Source organism: Bidens hawaiensis, unplaced genomic scaffold, assembly GCF_021521415.1.
Source record: "Bidens hawaiensis isolate Kalapana, Puna unplaced genomic scaffold, B.hawaiensis_p1.1 tig00010467_1, whole genome shotgun sequence".
Classification (NCBI taxonomy): Eukaryota; Viridiplantae; Streptophyta; class Magnoliopsida; order Asterales; family Asteraceae; genus Bidens; species Bidens hawaiensis.
In genome coordinates, this window is record NW_027491799.1 from 916,170 (window position 1) to 940,031 (window position 23,862).

At 34.5% G+C, this 23,862-nt stretch overlaps 2 protein-coding genes and 1 pseudogene across 3 annotated transcripts; 2 read left to right on the forward strand and 1 right to left on the reverse strand.

Moving 5' to 3' along the window:
* Positions 1 to 197: 197 nt before the first annotated feature.
* Positions 198 to 3,328, reverse strand: LOC143535348 (ATP synthase subunit epsilon, mitochondrial-like). The gene is made up of 2 exons (XM_077029628.1): positions 3,141 to 3,328; positions 198 to 444 (listed from the first exon to the last, which is right to left on the reverse strand). Exons 1-2 carry the CDS (start codon positions 3,322 to 3,324, stop codon positions 416 to 418), a joined length of 213 nt encoding a protein of 70 aa, XP_076885743.1. The 5' UTR covers positions 3,325 to 3,328; the 3' UTR covers positions 198 to 415.
* Positions 3,329 to 5,219: 1,891 nt separating this feature from the next.
* Positions 5,220 to 9,811, forward strand: LOC143535401 (uncharacterized). Its single transcript, XM_077029665.1, has 7 exons — positions 5,220 to 5,545; positions 7,725 to 7,787; positions 7,971 to 8,107; positions 8,297 to 8,334; positions 8,468 to 8,513; positions 9,062 to 9,226; positions 9,497 to 9,811. The coding sequence occupies exons 1-7, from the start codon at positions 5,220 to 5,222 to the stop codon at positions 9,670 to 9,672; spliced, it is 951 nt and encodes a 316-aa protein (XP_076885780.1). The 3' UTR covers positions 9,673 to 9,811.
* A 10,268-nt stretch (positions 9,812 to 20,079) lies between these two features.
* Positions 20,080 to 23,217, forward strand: LOC143535371 (protein MANNAN SYNTHESIS-RELATED 1-like; annotated as a pseudogene). Its single transcript, XR_013135703.1, has 6 exons — positions 20,080 to 20,187; positions 21,381 to 21,510; positions 21,608 to 21,678; positions 22,028 to 22,113; positions 22,212 to 22,782; positions 22,877 to 23,217. The product of XR_013135703.1 is annotated as a protein MANNAN SYNTHESIS-RELATED 1-like (transcript).
* The last annotated feature ends 645 nt before the right edge of the window (positions 23,218 to 23,862 follow it).

A 23,862-nucleotide genomic window follows, 5' to 3' on the forward strand; every position in this document is an offset into this window, starting at 1 on the left:
GAGCAACATAGTAGTTCAGATTTCTTAGTAGTGTAGAAGTAAAGTAATGGTAACAATTGCCGTTAAAAAAAAAGAAAAAGAGTTACTCCCTAAAAATTTCAATAAAAAAAATTCAATTATTAATAACTCAAAAGTAAAATGCATATGCTTAATCAACCTCCTGCCGAAGAAAATTCATGGCTGGTATTCCAAATTCAACAAATTATGGCTTATCAATGAGTTAAAATAGAATCATTCCAAATAAAAGACAGCCTCACCATTTATTATCTTTATAATCATTGTATCCGGATTCAAACAACTTTAAATCCAAAAAATCACAACAAAGTTCATTAGTGACATCATCATTCAAGAAGCAAGGCTTTGGAATTTAGAGATCAACTTCAGAAACAAATACAAGAGATAACATATTGCAGCCTCAAACTTCAGGAGTATCAGACCTGATAGCTGTTCACAGAGAATAAAGATAAAAGGTCAGGAAATCTGTTAATAATAATAATAACAACAGCAGCAATAATAACAGTAATAATAACAATAAAAAATAGAAATAGTAATAAACAGTAATTCAAGGGGGGGGGGGGGGGGGCTCTATACAACAATCAAAATCAAGAAAACAAATATCTACAGAAAAGCCTGATATGCTCAAACAATGTTCACAATAAGACACTAAAAATATACTTTAAATCAACCCACTCATAAGTAACTTTAAATTGGTCATCTCTAATCTCAAACCTATTTTACAACTTAAATGAGCTGAGAGAAATTACAAGTATCTCTCACTTCCAATCCTCACCCGAGACCACACTTAAATCAACCCACTCATAAGTAACTCATCAATGTTTAACGTTACACGGACAAGAAATAACCTAACTTTAAATCATAAGAGATAAAACTTAACCTATGCAATGTAATGATTAGCTTGTAGACTGCAAAAGTGAATGGGAAACATTCAATATGTCACTCCAATGAAGGGGAATCCTCAATATATACAAGAAGCCCTAGGAAAAGCCTATATCAGGCTCATGGGCCATAAACTAATAAATACACTAACAAACAAAATAGTGATAATACTATATATACAACCAACATAGACAGGGCCGGCCCAACCATTTTGGTGGCCCTAAGCGAACAAAAAATAGAGGCCTTATAAAAAAATATCTGGATTCGTACTTTTCATTTTTTATTTCTATTTAGCTTCTCATTATAACATAAGTTTGACAATATTTGATTCTTTTTTCTAAAAGAAACAACCAAAATGTAAATGTGTTGGCACACGACATGAAAATAGCTTGATTGGAGATTTTGAAAAACATAGTTCACAACACATAGGACAATTTAAGCATGACCATTTACAAGTATAATAGGGGCAACTTCATAGAATAGTAACCAACTTTCAAAAGTGTTCCAATTAGGTCACTTAACTTTAAAAAGTGTTCCAATTAGGTCACTCAACTTTCGTGTTTGATTAAATTAAAAGTTTTAACATGTTTTTTTAGCCAATTTCTTTTCTGTTTCACATAGGAAATCTTTTTATCTTTTTTTTGAAGTTGACTTTGAGTGGCGACGTGAATTTTATTTTTTATTTTTAAATTTTAATATAATTAACGTTTTTTAAAAATTTTTAAATTTAACTACATATATTGCAAATTCCGACACCCACATCTTATCATCCATTTCTTTCTTGACGTACACAAAAATTGGTGAGACTTGATTTGAAGATTTAGTGACCCGATTTGGGGAAAATATGCATTAGTGACCTAATTGGAACACTTTTGAAAGTTGGTTACTATTCTATGAGATTTTCCCAGTATAATAATATATCATCCAAATTTTGAGAAATAATGAGTGTCTTCACTAATATAATGTTGAATTTTAATCTTCTAAACTTGTAATTTTTTTCTACAATTGAAAACAATTCTGGTTATTGAGTTAATATTAAATCTTGTTTCTTCCCTATACAATTAGATTAGATTCAAAAAGGCAAAATTGTAAAAGGGTATGGGGATTCGATCCCTGGTTGGCTAGGAAACATAAATTCAGTTTTACCACTACGCCAAAGCATGATTATTTACAAATAAAATTAACTGTTTAATTATATATATGGCATATACATTTTTGAAGAAATTGGGGTCCAAAATTTTTGGAGGCCCAAAGCCCTAGCTTTGGTTTGTTATACTAACGGGCCGGCCCTGAACATAGATCAAGCTGCGTAGCTGAATCTTAAACTGCTAGGTTTTTAGTAGGGCTGTCAATTCGGGTCGTGTTTAACATGTTAAAAACGACGAGCTTAACACAAGTATCAAACATGAATAAGACTTGTTTAACTACTTTATATGTCATGTCTATAAGATATAAGGCAGTTTTAAGTTTCATGTACCAATAAGGATAAATGATGGAGCCTAGCCTACTAATTTCAATTATTTAAAAAAATCAAATACTTTTTTGATTAACAGGTTTTATCGTGTTTTAGACAGGAGCCCAATTGACAGCCCTAGTTTTAGGTATAGCTACTGCAGACAATAAGACGAGGGAAGGTAGGACAATAAACCGCAACACGTGTCTAGATTGAACACAGTGCTATATCATATATTAACAACTTAAACAATAAACAAATTTCGCCTTTAGGTATCTATTATCCCTCATTGAGTTATATGCTAGCCGCAGTAATACCCTCACACAAGCACACGGACGCCAATTTGACAACAAATGTAACACCATTGCTAGAACTTTATGGTTCTGAAATTAGAAAACCGCACCAAATATCCACATAATCCAGAATATGAGCAATTCAGAGTAAAAATTTAAAAATCTAGCTGTTTACAAAAACTAACAGATAGATGCAAAAACATTATCAATTTAGCTCAACAAGCCATATTATTATACCCGTAAGCCTCATGGTTCTAAAAACCGTCCCTAGGCGCCGACCAATCGTTGGTCAGTACCTAACCGACTAATCGCCACTCGGTCAAATTGAAAATTTATATATAAAATTCCAATCCGATTAATCGCCATTAACCGAAGCAACCCCTAAATCTATACAACTATTATCATTTCTACAACAAACACCCAAAACCGAACCCTAGATCTAGAAAACTGACAAATCGAAACGATCGGAAACAAATTAAAGGAGAATAGAATATTACTAGGCTTCTGAGGCTTGCCGTCGACCCATTTAGATACGGAGAAATGAACCTTCTCGCGACCGATAGCTTCGGATTTGAATGGTTCTTTGAGACAGTTCCTGACAAGGTTCGCACATATGTTGGAGTAGGTTATGTAGGTCATCCCAGCAGATCTCCAAAACGGCACCGCAGCGGTAGAAGCCATTGAATACCTTTGGTTCTGTTGTGTGTGTATTTTCAGGCTTTTGACTGATCGTCACCAATGTCAATGGCGAGAAGAAGACGAAGATATATGATTTGTTTGGGTAAAGGGCGACCCTGAAGTTTATAGGGACGTTCGTTTCAACCCGGAATAATAACTACTTGTTCTTAAACCTTGTTACGTTTCAAAAACTTCTTCGGCCACACAAAAGTGCTATTTGTTTTCTGAGGGATAAAAAACTTCTTCGGCCACACTAAAGTGCTATTTGTTTTCTGAGGGATAAATGTCCGCGGTCTGCAGACCACATCTGCATACATTTGTATAAGAATAGGTGGTAGGAGTGTACAGACTGTGGTGGTGGGTGGTGGTGTTGGATGGTGATAGTGGACGGTGGCGGTGGTGGGTGGTGGGGTGGACGGTGGTAGGGGCGAACTATGGTGGACGGTGGGTGGGTGGTGGATGGTGGTGGTGGCGAGCGGTGGATGGTGGTGTTGTGGTGGACTATGGGTGTTGGTAGGGTGTGGTGTTTTAAATCTCTACAGACCTTAGAAGATCTCAGAAGTGGATGGCCTAAGTCCGCATCAAGAAGAGCTTGCGCAGACGTTTTTTAATGAGACGTCTTCGAGAATAAACAAACAGTCTGCAGATGGCAATGTCTGCATAGCGCAGACAAAAGGGTCCGAGCATATCTTTTTAAGAAAAATATACAGAACCTAAAAGTAGTCATCAGATCACATGTTTGTATCATGTGGTCTTCCACAAGCTGTTTCCATATGTCATTTGATTAATTTCCGTTGGTGTCAGCTGGTCACATGTAGCAATGAGAAACCAAGGCATGACAACAACACCATATACAAATCTCGCTTTTCTGCTTATATTTTTAATCGGTCTCCTTAGAGTGTGTATGACATTAGGGATGATTAAATTCGGTCCCGGTACCGATTGGTACCGGTACAAAAATCTGTACCGAATCGCTACCAAAGTTTTTAGTTTTAGAATCGGTACCGGTATTTCCATAATTTTTACCTTCAATACCGGTACCGAACCGAATATTTCGGTACCGGTACCAAGATTTTGTGATTTTCGGTATCGGTACCGAGCTCATCCCTATGTTGCATTCATAGAAGATTGTCTACATAAGTACAAACTGGTTTCTCGTAACTTGAATTCCCCATCAAGTTTAGTCTTAAATAACGTTCCCCACAATTTCATAGTAAGATTTAGGAGCCTAAACTCTTTGTCATTACCACAATAGGTGTCTCATTTGTTCTTACCGAGGGAAATTAAGACACTCCTCCTCCACTTACGTAGCACTTTTCTGGTTTTGAAGATAATACTAACCGAATCCATATATATTGTCCAGACTAATTGCATTTTTAATCTCTCTGACCACTCTTCTCATATTTCACTTTATATAATAATACATCACTATCAGCAATTTCATTGACAACATTAGGTAAGGGAGTTCTCAATTTGACGTCCTACTCCTTTACTAAAACCCGACCATCCTCTCCCGTTATAAAATTCAATATTCCCAAATACTTACCTCTTACGCTTCTTAGTTTTGGTAATCTTAAACACCTCGCGTCTCATGCTCTTCTACAATTTAAGTAAATAAAAACGATCACTAAACTATTAACTTATGATATTACCAAAACACATCAATCAAACTAGGGATGAGCAAATGGTACCGAAGCGTACTTTCAGTACATGTATCGGGATTTACGATGGTACGAGCTTATCATTGAATTTCCCCTTGTAAATCCCATTGACACCTATAGATAATCAACTTTTTATAGCTACTGTATTCGAGCTTTTATCGAGCACGCCACAATTGCCCTACCTATGTACAATCGAACCAAGCCTGTGCGTGATGCATAACTCAAAACCTCTCGAAAATGAACGTGTCCTACTACTGCCCATCGTCATCTTCACTGCGCCTAACACATCCTCACACACAAGCTTCTAACCACCTAAAACCTTTAGGTAAACACCTTAACACAGCCCGAAGACTGTATTCACCCACCACCATTAACACCGGCACGGTGAAGAGAACCACCACAACTGTGGTTTCAGCATCGCCCTGGGATGATAAACCTCACCAGGTGTTACCCGGTGGTGAAGTTTCTTACTACGACGAGCGAGACGTGGTCTCGTTTCTTGATCCACCCAAACAACTCATTCCGTTGGACCCTGCTTCTTACAATCCTGCTGCTTATCTCTGGTAAGCTATTATTGGAAAACAATTGGGTGTCAAAATTGTTTGAATTAGGTTGCACTCTAGGTGTTCGATGAAATGCCAACCGTTTGGCGTAGGTCCGCGTAGGAGTTGGAGTGTGAATTAGGGATTTGGGTTCATTCGGTTTGGGCTAAAACGGAACCTTCTGCTTTTAAAACCATTCGAAACCGGTTTTGTCATTTGATCTTGAAAATTTTGGGCTGAGAATAAACAGGCCCAATGATTAAAATAAAATATAAAAATATATTGAGTTAAAATAAAATATACATATTAATTAAATTCTTATAAATTCCTTAAAATAAAATATAAAAAATATAAACCTATAAATTGAGTTACATATTTATTAAGTTTTTATAAATGACTTTAAATAAAACATTGATCTATATTGTATATCCAGCTTAAGCTGTGATATTTCTATATTGTTACAAATGGGGAATTTAATGACAGTTAAAGGGTGTGCACGTCTTGGCTTGGGTTGGTTTGGGGCTAAAACCGAACAAAAAACAAAACTTCAGTTTTAAAATACTACTTGTATATACTCCAAAAAGTAGTGTTTACGTCGAAACAGAAATATTTCACATCAGGTTTTGAATTTTTGAAAACTATTCGGTTTGGGTTCATTTTCGGTTTTGCCATTTGAGCTTAAAATTTTGGGCCGAAAAAAAATTGGCCCAAAATTATGAATTTGGGCCTCAATCATTTTGTTAATTTAATTGATTATTATGCAATTGGGCTAAAAAAATTTAGTTACATATTTATCAAATTCTTATAAATTACTTAACATAAAATATATAAAAAAATAAAACTGTAAATTGAGTTACATATTTATTAAATTTTTCTAAAAAGCCGGCAAAGATGGCTGTTCTTCCGATGACCTGCAAAACAGACACCGTGAGCTCGTCACTGAGAAGGGGGGGTACCTCCTTGTGACCACCCTCCGGCGTGAGAATCAGACTAGATTGCTCTTGAATATAAGTGTATATTAAGAGAAATAGCTAGAGAGAAGATATCAGATAATATATGGAGATATAAGATAATGATACCGTTCCAAGGTGTTGGAGTATTTATAGCCGAATGTAGGTTTCCAAGCAGGTACAGCCGGCTGTATTATATTCCTTTTCTACCAACTGTGGGCTACGCACGTGCCGTGCTGGTGGTTGGTGGGTAGGCAGCGGCTGATAGTGACATGGCCGGCTGTGTACTATTCCTTTTCCACCAACTGCAGGCTATGCACGTGCCACGACAAGGGTTGGTGAGTAGGCAGCGGCTGATAGTGACATTAAGTACTAGAGCGTGCTGCTCGTAGTACTGTTGTCAGTGAGCTGTCGCAGCTTTGGTCAGATCTTTTGTCCATACCTTGGCAGGTATAGTACAAAAGGTCCTCCAGTAGCGTACGGACTGGCTCATTTGGGCGGGAGAATTCCCGGCTTTGGGCGGGAGTATTCCCGGCTTGCTCATTCCCTCTTCAGGTGACATTACTGAATTATTTGAGAGTTAGTGCCTTGTGCGTGTAGCCTTGCTGTGCGGGTAGCCTTCCCTGATTGCTAGTATCCGTAGCTGCGGGAACAGGCGGAGTACGTCACCATTGGGAGGCTTTTCCTGCGGGAACAGCTTACGTACTGCGCGTAAGGACGTCACGTCTCTGAGCATGGTTGGTCCTGCGGATCCAGTTGGTCTTTGCGCAGACGTCCCTCTAAGGTGAGTCTTGCGAGTTCAACTGCGCAGACGTCTCTCTTCGAGGTGAGTCTTGCGGGTCCAACTGCGCAGACGTCCCTGTTTAAGGTGAGTCTTGCGGGTCCAACCGCGCAGACGTCCCTGTTCAAGGTGAGTCTTGCGGGTCCAACTGGGCTCTGCTGGGACCTACCTCTTCAGGTTCGGTTATTTTGGTTTTTATTACATGCAAAACCAAAACCGAACCGTAAGTTCGGATTTTTCATAAGCATAAACCGAACTGTCATTTTTTGTTTTGGTTCGGTTTTTTGGTTTAAGAACGGTTTTTCTGGTTTCATGCACACCCCTAAATTGACAGTAAAAACCTAAAGTGATGTAGAATATGCCTAGTGTATTACAGTTTTGATGTTGTTTATGTGATTATAATCTTACCTTGCTTTTTAATAGTTATAATTTAATGTTCAACGCCTTGATATCTATATGTTACTATCAGGAAAAAGATTGATGACATTCCAGAGGAAAGGAGACACCGTTTGTTATCCCTGCTAAATCCCAGGTCCTCTCCTTGAAATTTGTATTTTTTTCCCCTTTAGTAAGATATGTTTTAACTTTTAAGCTATAGTTGTGTCTATGTGTGGTTAAAGATTAAAATGAAGCTTCAAATTTCAGCTGTGGAGTTTCGTTTAACTGTTAAAAGAGTGTTTTTAACTTTTTTTATTTTTTTGGCACACTCCTTAAGACTTATTACTAGAGCTTGGGAGGTAGCAGGCACAAGATATGATAGTTCAAAGTTAGCAAATAAAAGTTCATCTAGTTTGTTTGCTGGTGAAGCTGGTGCAAAGTCTCTTGAATTTTGGCACTGCAAAACAAACGGAGGTATAAATTGAATGCTATGCAACTGCAGGGTGCATACCATGCAAATTTATTCTTGAGAAGATTGAAACTTGTTTCTAAATGTTAACATGGGATGCCAACAAATGCTTATTATTGTATATAACTATATATAATGGTTTTGTATTTTTTTTCCTTTGTATTATTCTTATGCCATTGAGCTTTTTCAAACAGGGCCGTTGGCTGTCGCATGGATTAATTACTTTAAAACGGTTAGTCCTCTGTTCTGTACGCGGTTTCAGCTATAAATCTGATTCATTGTTTATAGCACCTATTGAAATTTTATAGTTTAAACTTTAAACATGTTATCATTCTTTATTGGGGATTTTGGTTTCTAAATGTCAGGCTTTATTTCGCTTCCCTGATGGTCAAACTTTTGGAAGAGTTATTGGTAAGCTTTGTACTTGTCAATTTCTTTACATGACATGTTGATCAATTTACTGACCATATCGTCGGGCATAAATGTCTCATGCCAGTCATGAGCTACTTGAGATTGGCTTGATAAAAGCTCGAGTCGAGTCGAGCCGAGCTTAAATGAGCTTGAACCTAAAAATAAACTCGTTCAATAACCAAGTCCGAGCTTCGTATACTGAGCTCGGTTATTGTATGAGGATAGCAACTTTTATTTTATATTGTAAGTATACATTACGTGACAGAAATAATTATAGCTATAGTTATGATGAAAATAACTAAATAGTATATATTTTGTTATGTATATACAATTATAATTATAAATATTTACCAAAATAGTTATATTTGTATATAAATAAAATAATTAGTAAATAAAATTCTAGCCGAGCTCAAGGTTTCGATATAGAACTAGAAAAGCTCGAGCTTAGCTCGTTTACACCCCAACCATATACGATGATGGATTATAAATTTGTTTTTTTTTTCTTTCAAAAACTTTTATGCAACTCTAATGATTTGCCTGATTTTCAGATGCATCGGTTTTCGGTGGAGCATCACGAGCATTTGCTCCATTGTACTTCACTGTGAAAGAGGTTAGTGAAGTGATGTCAACAGAGGAGCCGTGTGATGTGGCATATGAATTTGGAGATGGGCTTTTGGATCTACACGAGTATCCTCACGGGTTTCCAAAACCAGGTTAACCACTTGCACATTTTGCTGCAACATATATGGTGTTTTGTGATTATGTTAGTAAAATATGGCTTCTTAGACCAACCGATATTGCCCGTTCTGCTCATAACGAGCTCATGAATCGGCTTTTGGTTGCCTGAGTAAACACGTTTAATTATGGAGTTTTCCTCTCATCTACAACCAATGTGTCCAAAACACGATGTGGAAATTGCATAACGTGCTACAATGTTATTCACGTTAAAGGTCTTCTCATGGACTACGTTGGTTTACTTGCAGGGAAACATCCATCGCCTTTCAATGATGCGGCTGTGATATATGTAAGGAATGCGGGGCCCGGTGTCATGGTCGGGCAAGCATGGCAAGAAGGAGAAGACCTGAATCAAGTCCCTAAAAAACTATGCAGCGAAATATTGATGGTTAAAGATTATGCTCATTTAGACGCAACTTGGTGAAGCAAATCTCCCCCTCATGTATTCTAATGTTCATCATCTGTTATAATATAAACTGTGGTCCTAACCTTCGTCATTAAGCCTAGGAAAATGTTTTATAATTGGTCGTTTTTGATGACGTGTACGATGGCCAATGCTTAATATTTGAAAGAGTGAACTGCGGTTTATTTGGAGAGAAAGGAAAAAAGTGCCCCTCACGTGATTAGTGAATCCGGGTTTAATTGCAAGTGAAATGTTGGACTCAAACGACAGATTTAGATAAAACACAGGACGAAAACCACAGTTTACTCTATTTGAAAATTAGACGCTTTTACCAAGTTTAATGACTAAACTGGTATAACAAAGTAATGGATGTTGCAATTTTACATCATTAACCATTTATTAATATAAAAATGGATCTATCATATTCCTCAACAGAAGATTTCAAGGGTAGGGCATATGTAAGATTGTGTCTAATATATGTGTCCATTTCTTTTTGTATTTTTCGTCTTTTATCTTTTCTTTAGATTTAATTGAATAGTATTTTACTACTATGAGCTCATGCTATTTAATATGATCACTTTAAAAAATAAATAAATGTTTCAAAATGCTAAAAGTTGTTGGTTTATTCAGAAAGTTAAATGAAGGTAGAAGTTGAATATTCAAACTTGGCTTGATTTGTGGCATAGTTTGTGCTCCATAAGTCGTAACTTGTGCATAGTCAAATATAATTAATTAATCAACTACTAATAAAAGAAGAAAAAAATGAAATAGAAGTTAAAGTGTGATTGACTGATTGAAATTTTTAGGCAAATTTGGAAAAAGACAGTTACGTTATGTTTACTAATCTACTATTATAATAAAATAAGGTTTTTGTGGACAGGTGTCTTCTTCACAAAGCCCTACCTCTTTATTTTCATTTCATCTTAAATCTGACAGGCTTAACCACAGTGTTGATTTAGGAGCACAACAGTTGTTAAAGACAGTTTTTGTTTGTTTCTCATAACCACACAGATTAGTTTCAACCCCCATTCTATTTTATTGTAGTCTTGAGTAAACCCCATCGTAACATAACAGAGATGATTTTGAAATCAACGATTTTATTGTAATCAATTTTGCGGTGCCACCCCCTAATCAACCTTTCATAATCACAATTGTTACGATTTTGTGTCAATAGTATTGGCCGATCATCAAGTACGTTTCAATTTCTGTTGACTCGGGTGGTTTTTATTCGTTGATTCACATATGCATTCATCATATCTTATTCGATTTCCCTAAATCAACATGTTTTATTCATAAATTTTGTGTTGAATATGAATTTGCATAACTAGGGTTTTGAATTTTTTAGTTTCAGTAATATCAATTCGAATGATAGCATATGTTTAAGATCAATTAGCAATCGATAACGTCTAACAGATATATGTTCCAATAATTCCATTTTAGTGACTTAGTGTTTGAGTTAAGTTTTATTTTTAGTGATTTAGTGTTCAATTTCTTTGTAGGTTTTGAGACTTAAAACTGAGCTACTATCTAAGTTGTCATATGACATTTCATTTATTATGGTTATTTCTTTACAACAGTGGCTTTATTTGAAGGTGCTATTCAACTTCAACGAGACATAACAAAGCCAACAGTCACAATAATGGTACGACCAGCGCCGTCTAACTAAGCAACGAAAAAAAAATTCCATGAACAAACAGGTTAAATTAGATTTCTTACCTCTGCTAACTAGACTTAATGTTACCGACATATGTTTAGGGATTGAAATCTTGTGTTCCATAGAACTAATATGTGACACTTTAGTCATATTCCTAACAAAGCTTTAAAGACAAGCTGTCGGGTCAAAGTTGTGTTGTTTGCATATTCTATTCTACTTTTTTATGAAGCAAACGAACATGGATTTTCCAAAATGATTAGATTAGCCCGACTCGAAAAAATGGCAGTAGTGTCTTTAATGGGATTATTACTTCAATTAGAAGTTGGTCCATACTTCAAAAATACCTCGGTAACTCTCTAGAAATCAAATTTTGATAGCTGTTATCGGCTTACTACATAGGCAACAACAACTCACCTATATCTCAAATCCAAAAAACTTGCAGGTAGGTTAACGCAATGGCGACTTCTGCACATACTTGGATTTCCATAGGAATTGGACATTCATGTTGTCAAGGCTACAAACCATGTTGGGCACCCGGTTAAAGAAAAGCAAAACGTGGTGAGTACGGGAAAAGTTTATGATCTTGGTGGGTTAGAAATCTATACAATGCATCAATTGGTGAATCAAGTTAAAGACTTGCATGTATATAAAGGAATGGAGTTGGGTTAGGGTTAGTATGAATGGTATGCAACCCAAATGATAATGTGATGATTAGGATTTCAAAACTGTAAACATGTAAGTGGCTGTGGTACACCGCACACATCCGGTTGATTAATTTTCATATGATTAAGTTGTTACAAAAAAATGATTTGGTAATACAAAGACTACAATTCTATGAATGTTTAATATTGGTTTTGCTCTAAGGTGTTGTTTATGAATAAGATTTTAGAATAGATTTTCAAAGAAATTGCTTGCCGAAAGAGAAACTTATAATGGTTCACATTTATGTTTTCAACGTGTATTACGGAATGCTTTGACAACAAAACCTTTAATTTGTGCCTTTTTATGTATTAATATGTATTTGAATTGTCGCTTACACTTTCTTATAGATGTTAAGCAACAAGCATGTTAATAAATACATGTATACTCACCCAGTATTCCTAATTTAAAATGTGCCTAAAAGATTAATAGTTGTAGAGATATCGATGAATTTGGCACAGGAAGAAAAAGAATCACTTATATTTCGACTTAATATAAATTGGGCTTTTCAATATAATTCGATGAAGATACATTACATAGCATATGTGATAATCCCAAATACTTGTAAATTGTTTTCGGATGTTATAGATGGCATTAATAGTAAGTGGTCAATTGAACAACGATAACTTTTTTCCTTCACGTTATCAAATGCTTTTTCTTAATATATTCTAACTTTTAATTATGCATTATTCGATCCTGTTATTTCATAATGTTCTTTTGTTAATATATGTTAAACATAGTTGATGGTGTTAAGTTAAAAAGTTTTTGTACCGAACCCCGTGTAATACACGGGTTTATAACCTAGTATCTTTATATAAAATAATGAAAGTTTTAATATGCTTATTATTTACCCTCTTTTTGAAAATTAGTATTCTCATTCTTTTACTAAAAAAGCATTACACTTTTGTCTTTAAATATAAAAATATTAGGTTCATACCCGTAAACTTTTACATTTAAACCATATATATTGCCAACTTTCGACACATAAGACTATTTTTCATTTCTCATTTCATTTAACGTGTTTGACCCATTAGAAGTAAAAAAATAAATAAATAAATAACCCGAATAAACAAATTCATAAGAATAGAGAGGGATTGGGAAGTTGGAGTATCTTGCCTTTTACTGTTAGTTAAAGATGTATGTTTGTTGATGACTTGGTAGGATACATATCAAATAATGGTTTAAGTTGTTAATTTGACATGGGTAAATATCAACTTAAATATATCATATAACAATTGTTGTAGTATGTCTGTCCACCAACAATAACGTAACACCTAGATTTTGTCACATGTGATACGGGTCGTTTTAGTGTAATGCATGTCGTAACACATTTGATATGAGCCGATTCACACTACAAGAGAACTATTCTAACCTGACAACATCTCTACAACGACAGCATGCCATGGGTATAGGGTTTGATCAAATTTTACTTTCGATCAACCCTTAGCGACGCATGCTGTGGATATAGGCTTAGGCTTAGCGGAAAATTTGGCGCCATGTGAAAAAATTTTTATATGACATGTTATTAGGAAAAGGTAATTATTTTATATTTTGAATTTCTTTTAATGTCAGTCCTGGGCAAAATAACAAGTTGTAGCGACGACATATCGTCGTTAAAACTAAAAAATGTTTTAAATACTGTAGCACCAGCATGCCGTCAGTAAAAATATTTTTAATTTCATTAAAAATTTATCTTTCAGTTTTTCAGAAAATTAGGACTAAATGTTTGGCGACTACTTGTCGTCGCTATAGACCATTTTCTGGCGACGAGATTTTTACCAATGACAAATTTAAGCTATTGCAACCGGTTTCTAGCGATGAATTTCTACAGACCATATGTCGTCGGTTAAGGACTAAAGGGTGCATGTCATCCATTAATATAGTAACAAAAATACATAAATCCATTAATATATGTTTTATTTTTTATTCTTAGAAAGCACCACATGCATGTAAGTAGAGAGAGATTCACATATACGTATATGCTTATAAATATACATATGCTATGAGAATATTAAATATTGATTGTAAATAAAGTTTTATCTGCATCAAATCTTCATATATCAATCACTCGTGGTACAATTGGTGAGGGTTGTAAAATCATATTGTGATGCTTTTATAAGCTTTTCTGTGTTTTTGATGTGTTATCAATGTAAGTTCTCATCGTCTATCCATTATATTATATCTAGACGTAGATAAACATCATTATCAATATCTTTTTTTATATCAAAGTCATATTTTAATATTTAATTGAAGATCGATTATGCTATACAATGTTTTGGGCAAGTGCTCTAACGATGATGAAGATGAAAACAATCACACCTCGTCTACCCCAACTCGTCCTAGATCTGCAAAACCATCAAACACGTTAGAAGGGGTCATCTTAATTTGTTCTTGCCAAGATTGAATTAAAATGAATTAGGTTTGACATATTTTGTGTTGGTCCATTCGGGAGGATATCTCTGTATTTTTCGTATGAATAAGTTTTCATTAGTTAGTTTTTCTATCTAAACTTAATTAAGTTATTACTTATTAGGTATAATTTTGCATTCCTAAAAAGGTAAAAATGTCAAAGATACAACTCATTTAAAAAGGAGAAAAGAATAACGCACCTCAAATTAACAAATTTCATATTTATGTTTAAGTTAGCAATTTGTTTTTGAATGATGTATTTGTTGTTAAGTTGTCTTCTTCCGAACTTCCTATTATATTAGTAGGTAATCTGTCACAAAATATTCTCACTTTCTAAAAGGAATATAAGCGTCACAAAACTCGTGTCAACCATGGCTATCACAAAACTCAAAATCACTTGATAAAGAATGAGCAAATGATAAATTATAAAACTTTCATTATGCTAACAAAAGTCGTATAGCCATGCTTTAGTATTTTAATTGGTATATATTTGTTTTAAAATCAACATAGTCTTGACTATGTAGTTGTAGCATGGCCGAATTCAAGGTTAAGTTTTCATCTTTATAGAAGATTTCGAGCTGAGTCAAGTTGGCTCCTTTATTTTCGAGCTCGAGCCCTAGCAGATCTAGCTCGTCTCGTGGACAACCTTGATCAAATCCTATGAAGATCGGTGTCGAGTAATGCTATTATATTAGTCTTTGTTTTTTGAGTTATATAAGTTCATCACTTAAGAGTTCTAGCCATAGGTGTTAAAAACTATACTTCATGACAAACATTTTCTTCTCTTAAACCTCTTCCATCAAATACAAATACGAAATATATAAATTAAATATCACTTTAGAGAATACGACATGTAGTTTCTATATTTATGAGAGGTTGGTCAACAAGAGAGATGTCTCTTTAAATATAGAGACTTAAAATTCCATTAGGAGTTGGTGATTAATGGTCGGACCATGTCACCCACTCTACCACATTTGTGGTCATTATCTCTCCCGGTCTTTTGTATACATTAATGGGTAAAGTTAAAATATGAAAGAAAATAAAAATAAGAATGGATAAAGTTAAAATATAAAGAAAAATAAAAATAAGAAGTGATAAGAAGGATTTGTAAAAAAAGAAAAAAAAATCTCTTTGAAAATAAATTCAATAAAATAATAAAAATCATAACTCAAAATATAAATAAAAAAACAAAAAAGTTTAAAAAACTAAAATGTTTCCCCCATCATTCCCGTTAAAAAAAACAACGAAAAGACATAATGACGAAAATAAACAAAGACACAATTATAACTAAAAAAGACACAATAGATCGTAATATATAACAAATGTTGAGTGATATAACACAATATTAAGAGAAAAAGACACAATTTCAAGTAAAAAGACACAATCAATGACGAAAATAAACACAAAACAAAATGATAAACAAAAAGACAAAATGACGTTTTTCACTCAACATTATTTTTTTAGAACGAAAAAGACGGTGGAAACATTTTTGTGTTTTTACTTTTTTTGTTTTTATTAAATTTTGAGTTATGATTTTTTTAAATTTTTTTGTGAGTTTTTTTTTTCTGCTTCAAATCCTTCTCTTATTTCTTATTTTTATCCTCTTTTGTAGAATAACCTGACCCTACTTTAATAAGAGGGTTATTTGTCAACTCCCAGATTATTTGAATTTTGAAAATTTTTAAAATTTATTCAAATTTAAAATGTTATTCGAAAAACCGATTATGAACAAATGTTAATAAAAGTTAAATAAAAAATATATGAAACTTAACTAAAAATATGAGTGTATTTTATTATATAAAATATAAAATTATTATAAATGCGAAAGTTATGTAGTTTGAATTCGAATATTAGGGTAATATGGGTTTGAAAATCACACGATTGAACTGATTGCAAGATAATGTATTGTGCATTTGAGATATTTGTTTAAGGTTTTTGATTTTTAAAAGTGCTGGTTTTTGTTTCTGAACCCGACCACTAAGAGATCTCTAAGCTGAGTTTCTATCCATCTAAAAGCCAACACATAAATATTGATTTTATGATATAATTTAAGAGAGTTCGGATGAAATAAGAAGTGGAGTTTGCATGAGAATTGTACTTGAGCGGTTAGATCATACTATCTTAATGGATATTGTAAATAGCTTGTGTAATTTAGAGAGTTCAATAAATGTTATTATCTTTATTATTTGACCCAATTACAAATTTTGTCCTTTAAAAAAAGCCAAATTACGGTTCGTGTCCTTTCCTTGCAGGCGGTGTCCTTTAAACTTTTTTTTTCTACACGTTATGTCCTTTACGCTAACTGGGTTAGAAAAAGTCAGTTAAATGCCCTCACGTGAGACGCATGTGAGGGCATTTTTGTCTTTTTGCCTACCCTTCTTCTTCTTCTTCTTCTGTATCTATTAACACACACACACATTTCATCACCATACCTCCCACTCTTCTTCTCCATCACCTTAATCGATGCCTCCACCATCGCCGGTTCTACTATCGCATGGTTTTAACATACAAACCCTAATCGATTTCGATTCTACTGATGCCGGGTTACAACTGTATTTGTCCCCCGTACCGTCATCTTGCACCTCTAGCCACCACTGTTATCTTGCCTGGCTATTATCGCCTATTTTCCATCTGATCTACTGTTGCCGGGTATCTTTGGGAAACCCTAGGCGGCGGTGTGACGGTGGCAGTAGTCCGATTGTGGTTCTGATTTCGATTGTTGCGGTTACAAGACGGTTGTGATTTTAGGGTTTTCTTCTTTCTTTCTTTTTTCCAGGTCAAAACAGGTTTCAGGTTGAAATTGAATCGGAGGGTTTCTTGACGGATTCGGAGCGATTAAGGGTGGAATTAGGTGAGGGTTTTAGTGGGTAATCGATGGCTGAGGTTGAATTGATGGTGTAAGATCGGTTGTAGATTGAGGGTTGTTGTTTGTGGTGATCGGAACCGATCATTTTTAGGGTTTTCGATTGAATTGAAATGAATTTGGATTGGGATGATGATGGTTTGATTTTGTGGGTGAGATTGAAGGTGATGGTGGCGGCGGTAGGTGGTGGGTAGTGGTGGCAGTCGGCAACAAGCCGCGGCGGTAGCGACCTAGACCAAAGCTCACAGATTCATCGATTTTTTTTGGTTGATGAAATCCTTTAGATGGTGGTCGATGTTGTGGTGGTGATAGATTGGATGACGATGATGAAGATGATGTGGAGCAATGGTGGGGATGGGTGGATGAACAAGGTAGGTGATATAGGTGTGTGTTTTCCAGCGGCCAGTTTCATCAATCCGGCCATGGTTATGGAGGTTGCAGCTAGAGTAGAGAGAGAATAGAGATGGAGATTGAATGTCCGGTGGTGTGGGTGGTCGCCGGATGCTGTGATGGCGGTGGACCTGGTGGTGGCCAGAGAGAGAGAAAGAAGTGTGAGAGAGAGTGAAGATAGCGGTGGCTGCCGGAGTGTAACAGGGGGAGAGTGAGAGAGAGGAGAGAGAGAGAGTTTATATCAATGTGTTAATAGATACAGAAGAAGAAGAAGAAGAAGGGTAGGCAAAAAGACAAAAATGCCCTCACATGCGTCTCACGTGAGGGCATTTAACTGACTTTTTCTAACCCAGTTAGCGTAAAGGACAAAACTTGTAGGAAAAAAAAGTTTAAAGTACACCGCCTGCAAGGAAACTTAGAAAAGGACACGAACCGGTTTTTGGCTATTTTTAAAGGACAAAATTTGTAATTCTGTCTTATTATTTTATATATTAAAAAAGACTTTAAAAAACATTGATATACTACTGATTATAATTGTATGTAATCATATACATATTCTCTGTAATTACACAATTATTTCCAGTTGATTATAACAGTGTATAATCATTTACATAAGAATATAGTAATACATAATTATATACATATGATGCGTGATATCGTGTATAATTAGTTGTACAGACACATGTACCTGTTATAGTTATCACATATTTATGGGCGAAGCTTATATAGGGACCGGGAGGAGGGGGGGGGGGATTTTGTTTTTATACTCAATAGTGTAAACTTACACGATTTAGTCTAAAATTTTTTAATCTATTTAATCCTTTCATCTGAAACAGAGTCCAAACTTCGTCGCTGAATATGTTAAAAAGTCCTTTAAACAAGAAAATTATTGTATGTTACCATTGGTCATATGATGTATAACGAATTATTAAACTGTTTTAACTAGTAACTAACGTAAGTATTTCTCTTTCTTACGTACCAATTAATTTATCAACTACGTATTATATTCGTAATTAATTAAATTTAACGATTATTTTATTATTAAAAAATAAAAAATGCAGGTGTTAGGAGGCACCTATGACTCATGAGTGTCGGTAGCCCAACGAACACACACCCGTTCTTTTAAACTTTGCTTTTATGGCAAAACACCCCCCTCCAAATATTAGACAACAATTTTTTATTCTGAATATAAACAGCAATTAATTAATGCCAAATTTAATTCTAGGACAGTGGATGCCGAGTATTTTAAATTGAAAAAAAAAACTACCGAGGGACATTTAATCAATTACAACCCAATGTTTCTTTTTTTTTTCTCACTCAGTTGGTAATTGCTAGTTGGGTTAGACGTAAGGTAAAAAAATATATTAAGAGTCGAATAATGCATGTGACAAGAATATTGCGAGAACTTCTTGAGGGTCCCGGTTCAATTCCAACAAGTATATCACTAATAGAAGAGAACACCTTTGTTCTATGATTTGAACTCCAGAAAGGTAAATTATATGCGGATAGTAAGCATTTCAAAATTATCTGCCAACCAATTATACAAAAGCATTTCCAAATTTATTTTTATCAATTACCGTCTATAGAAGAACAAAAAAAATTTAGTATATTGACTGTCTTGTCATCATTTTGTACATTTACATTTAAATTGAGGTGGACCAATGGAATGGCGTCGAGTGGTAAAACACGGGAATTGGCAAAATCCGAGTGTTGTGGCATGAGTCTATACAAATTCGGTCGGTCTTCGTCACGTTTGTTACAATACCAGAAAAAAAACAAATATGGCGTTCGGACGCTTTTCTTTACGTTCGCTACGATTCTGGAACTAAAACAAAATGCAACGAATCTAGCCGAATTCGATCAGCTTTCCGTCACGTTCTTTACGATACCGGAACTATAAAAAAACAAAATTGACATTCGGTCAGTATATGTTATATATGCTATAGTATTAGAACTAAACAAAACAAACAAACAAAATGACGTCAACCACTAAGGTGCCGCCAATTAACTTAACGGGACCCTTGCGACACGAAAGTTATCATTTATTCTATATAATAATGTAAAATACATTGATTCTTTGTGGTATTACACTGTGTTTAATATTATTTATATATTACTCATTGTTAGATATTAAAATGCCATAACTATAAACCTAGAGCATAAGTTTACACCTTGACAATAAGATGAAGGGCATGAAATGCAATTTAAACCCAGTGATTGACCCATGTGAACTTCTGCTATCATTTTCATTTACATACAAACCAAGGATCAGCCTGCATTTCTATCCTTTGTTTTCATTGCACTCTGTTTTATATTATTATTATTATTATTTGTATATTACTCAACTCAACTCACTCTTAGATATTAACACCAGTGACTGCTATTATTATCACTGTGGATCTGAGAACATAAAATGGCAATAGATCCAAGGCAGATAGTTGCAGGTGTACTCACAGTCACCATGTTTGTTATGCTTGGTAACATGGTGAAGCGTGAACACTTTGATTCGCCTATTTCTCATGTATGCTTTACATCACATCACATTACACTACATTACTCAATTATCTACTTGTTAATGTTGTGTGATACAATAATTATATTTATCTTCAATTGTAATCATAGCGTTAGTTAAATCAGGTTTAGTAGCTGCTATTGTGCTGTGCTCGCTATTTCATACAATTGTTGATGATCTTCAACCTGAATTGATTGATTCTGTTTCGGTAGAATCGGATTCGGTTACTAGTTATTGCATTACGCACAGTTTTAGTTAATATAGGTTAACTAGCTCTGCTGATTCGTTGAGTTACGCATTTGTTAACTGATGTTTGATACAATTGTTGAAGATCTCAACCGTAAATGGATTGATTCTGTTTCAGTTTCATCGGATTCGATTACTGATTATAGCATTACACACAGTTTTTAGTTGATTAAGTTAAGTAGCTGTTTGTTACTCATTGTTTCATACAATTGTTGAAGATCTCAACCGTAAACGGATTAATTCTGTTTCAGTTACATCGGATTCGAAAACTAGTTATGGCATTACACACAGTTTTTAGTTAATTTAGGTTAACTAGCTCTGCTGATTCGTTGAATTACGTATTTTTAATCGTTGTTTGATACAATTGTTGAAGATCTCGACCGTGAATGGATTGATTCTGTTTCAGTTAGATCGCATTCGATTACTAATTATTGCATTACACACATTTTTTTAGTTACCTTAGGTTAGGTAGCTGCTATTCTGCTAATTTGTTGAGTTATGTGTTTGTTAATCGTTGTTTGATTCAATTGTTTAAGATCTTCAACCGAAAACGGATTGATTCTGTTTCAATTACGTCGGATTCGATTACTAATTATAGCATTACACACTGTTTAAGATCTTAACTGAATTCAGATTGATTCTGCTTCAACTATATCGGATTCAATTACTAATCATAGCATTACACACAGGTTTTAGTTAATTTAGGTTAAGTATATAGCTGCTATTCTGCGAATTCGTAGCACGGATTATATTCCTGAATCCTGAGTTATGTACTTGATAAATGTTGTTTGATACAATTTTTGAAGATCTTCAACCAAAAACCGTTTGATTCTGCTTCGATTACCACGGATTCGATTATTAGTTATACCATTGCACATAATATTTAGTTAACTCAGATTAAGTAGCTGTTAATATTCTGCTAATTTGTAACATGAATTGAATATATTCTGTATCAGGTCAATCATGCCGGATCAGCACAGAGTTTCGATGACAATGATTTAGAGTAAAACTATGCAGTCAATAGTGATGGCGAATTGAAGGAGGAAAGTGCTATTCTCAGACCTTTCTGGTCAAAGTCAATTTTAGGTCAGTGCTATCAATATTCAAATTAATTTACAGATCTTCACTATATTTTTCAACTTTCACCTGTATTTCTAACTTGATTTGCTATTAATCTAAGCAGAAGAACCAGAAGAATCTAAAGGATATGTCACTTTTTCGTTAACCAATGGACCCGAATACCATGTTTCTCAGGTATAGGATCACAAGAATCACCATATTCATTCTATTTGAACTGCTTTTTGTAACTGTGTTTCCGAGTCTCATTTAACGAAGGAAATGAAAGAAATGGAAAGAAAAGGAAGGAAAATATTTTTAACACATGAAATCTTTATTTTTCTTTCCATTTCCTTTGAACTCGGAAGACCATAGTTAATTATATCTTTTCATTTTCCACCCTTTTCTTGGTTTAATTCTCTTTCCCTTCTTTTCTTTCATTTATTAAACTCGGGAACACAACTGCAACAGTTTTGTTTCGAACTTTTAACTCGTACTTGATCCAAAATCTCTTACTTTAACCATTGCTTGTGATTATAAATCTCAGATTACAGATGCAGTTATTGTGGCAAGATACCTGAAAGCAACACTTGTGATTCCAGACATTAGAGGAAGTCAACCTGGTGATAGGAGGTTAGTCACATCAAATTATTAAAGCCATTTAGCCTCAAGTTGTGTTATAAAATAATTATGCAAATATGCTTAAAAGTCAACTTACTTATGTGTTTCAGGAACTTTGGAGATATTTATGACATTGAGAAGTTTGTAAGTAGTCTAGAAGGAGTGGTAAAGGTAGTAAAATCACAGCCTACTGATTTATCATCAAAAAACCTTGCTGTTTTAAGAATCCCAAATCGAGTAATCGAAGATTACATTGCAAGTAACATCGAACCCGTATTTAAAACCAAAGGAAATGTAAGGTTAGCAACTTACTTCCCTTCTGTAAACATGAAAAAGACACGTACACCCGAATCCGAAGAAAGAAATTCAGTGGGATGTTTAGCCATGTTTGGAACACTTGAGCTGCAACCAGAGGTTCGCGAAGTGGTTGACTCAATGGTTGACCGGCTCAAAACCTTGAGCCGCAAGTCAGACAGCGAGTTCGTTGCTGTCGACTTGAGGCTCGATATGTTGGAATAAAAGGGTTGCCAAGGTTCAAAAAAATGCTATGGCCCACAAGAGATTGCAAATTTTTTAAAGAGATTAGGACTTGACAAAAACAGTGCTATTTATTTGACAAACTCAAGGTGGGATAGTAATCTTGATTCAATCAAAGATTTCTTCCCAAAGACATATACAAAGGTAATAAAAAGATTGAATAAAAGATTTATTTTCAATTTTAATTAATAAAAGATAATAAAGTTTTAATTTTTATTTTCTTGAAATGTATTTACAGGAAGGGATTATGCCAATGGAGAAGAAGCAGAAATTTTTGGGATCAGATTCTTCGGAATACGAAAAGGTGATAGACTTTTATGTATGTTCAGAGAGTGATGTGTTTGTGCCCGCCATTTCCGGGTTGTTTTATGCAAATGTGGCTGGTAAAAGAATAGGTTTAGGGAAGACTAAAATAGTGGTTCCTGATGATTCTGCTTCTGGTTCTGGTAATATTGGGAACTATCTACCGCGATACGTATCAAAGAAGACTCACATGGCATATCAATGTTACTGCTAGAACAAAACGAGCCGTCTGAAATTGGTTGTGTGGAAATTGGAATAAATGCTTGTAGAATCCATAGATTGGCTGAGATTACTTGTTTTACTTTTAGTTTTTTGTTTTGTTAAGATTTATTTTGATATATTTATGAAAGAAGAAAGTGACAAACAATGAACAGTATGCTGTAACTTGTAAAATGTAAAAGATTGTGTTCAAATTTTGTAACTTATTTGCATGATGAAGATGAAGATGAAGATGAAGATGAAGATAAAAAAAATACAAATGTTGTATTACATACAACATTGTCGATAAACGTTTAATAACTATAAGAACATACATGGACTCGCATCGACATCATGTCTGGGATTACCCTCTTTAATGTTGATGAGTTAAGTTGGTGGGTATTTAATAAACTATACGCGTTTATATATTTAGACCATTGTCGATAAACCCCACGTAGTCTGTTATTATCATCAAGAAAAAGTTTTCTCTACAGCAAAGCCTAAAGATTTGTTGTCTTGTTCAAAAAGTGAAACCAAATAATATATTTTCTTGTTTACAACCACCTTTTAGCACTGCAAATCGAAAGCCGGATCAATTCGGGTTGGTGATCGTTTTAAGTAGCGTTTCCGGAGGCGGGTTTTTATAAAACTAAGTATACAGCTAAATATAGTGGAGTTTTAATGTAGTTGGTAAATAGTTAAAATAGTTTAGGACACATAACT

Excerpts from the sequence above, each read along its gene's own strand:
- LOC143535348 (XM_077029628.1), bottom strand. The coding sequence starts at position 3,324 with ATGGCTTCTACCGCTGCGGTGCCGTTTTGGAGATCTGCTGGGATGACC. Across the intron at positions 445-3,140 it reads CGGCAAGCCTCAGAAGCCTA|CTATCAGGTCTGATACTCCT; the intron begins GTAATATTCTAT and ends CTCTGTGAACAG.
- LOC143535401 (XM_077029665.1), top strand. The coding sequence starts at position 5,220 with ATGAACGTGTCCTACTACTGCCCATCGTCATCTTCACTGCGCCTAACA. Across the intron at positions 7,788-7,970 it reads TTATCCCTGCTAAATCCCAG|ACTTATTACTAGAGCTTGGG; the intron begins GTCCTCTCCTTG and ends ACACTCCTTAAG. Across the intron at positions 9,227-9,496 it reads TCACGGGTTTCCAAAACCAG|GGAAACATCCATCGCCTTTC; the intron begins GTTAACCACTTG and ends GTTTACTTGCAG.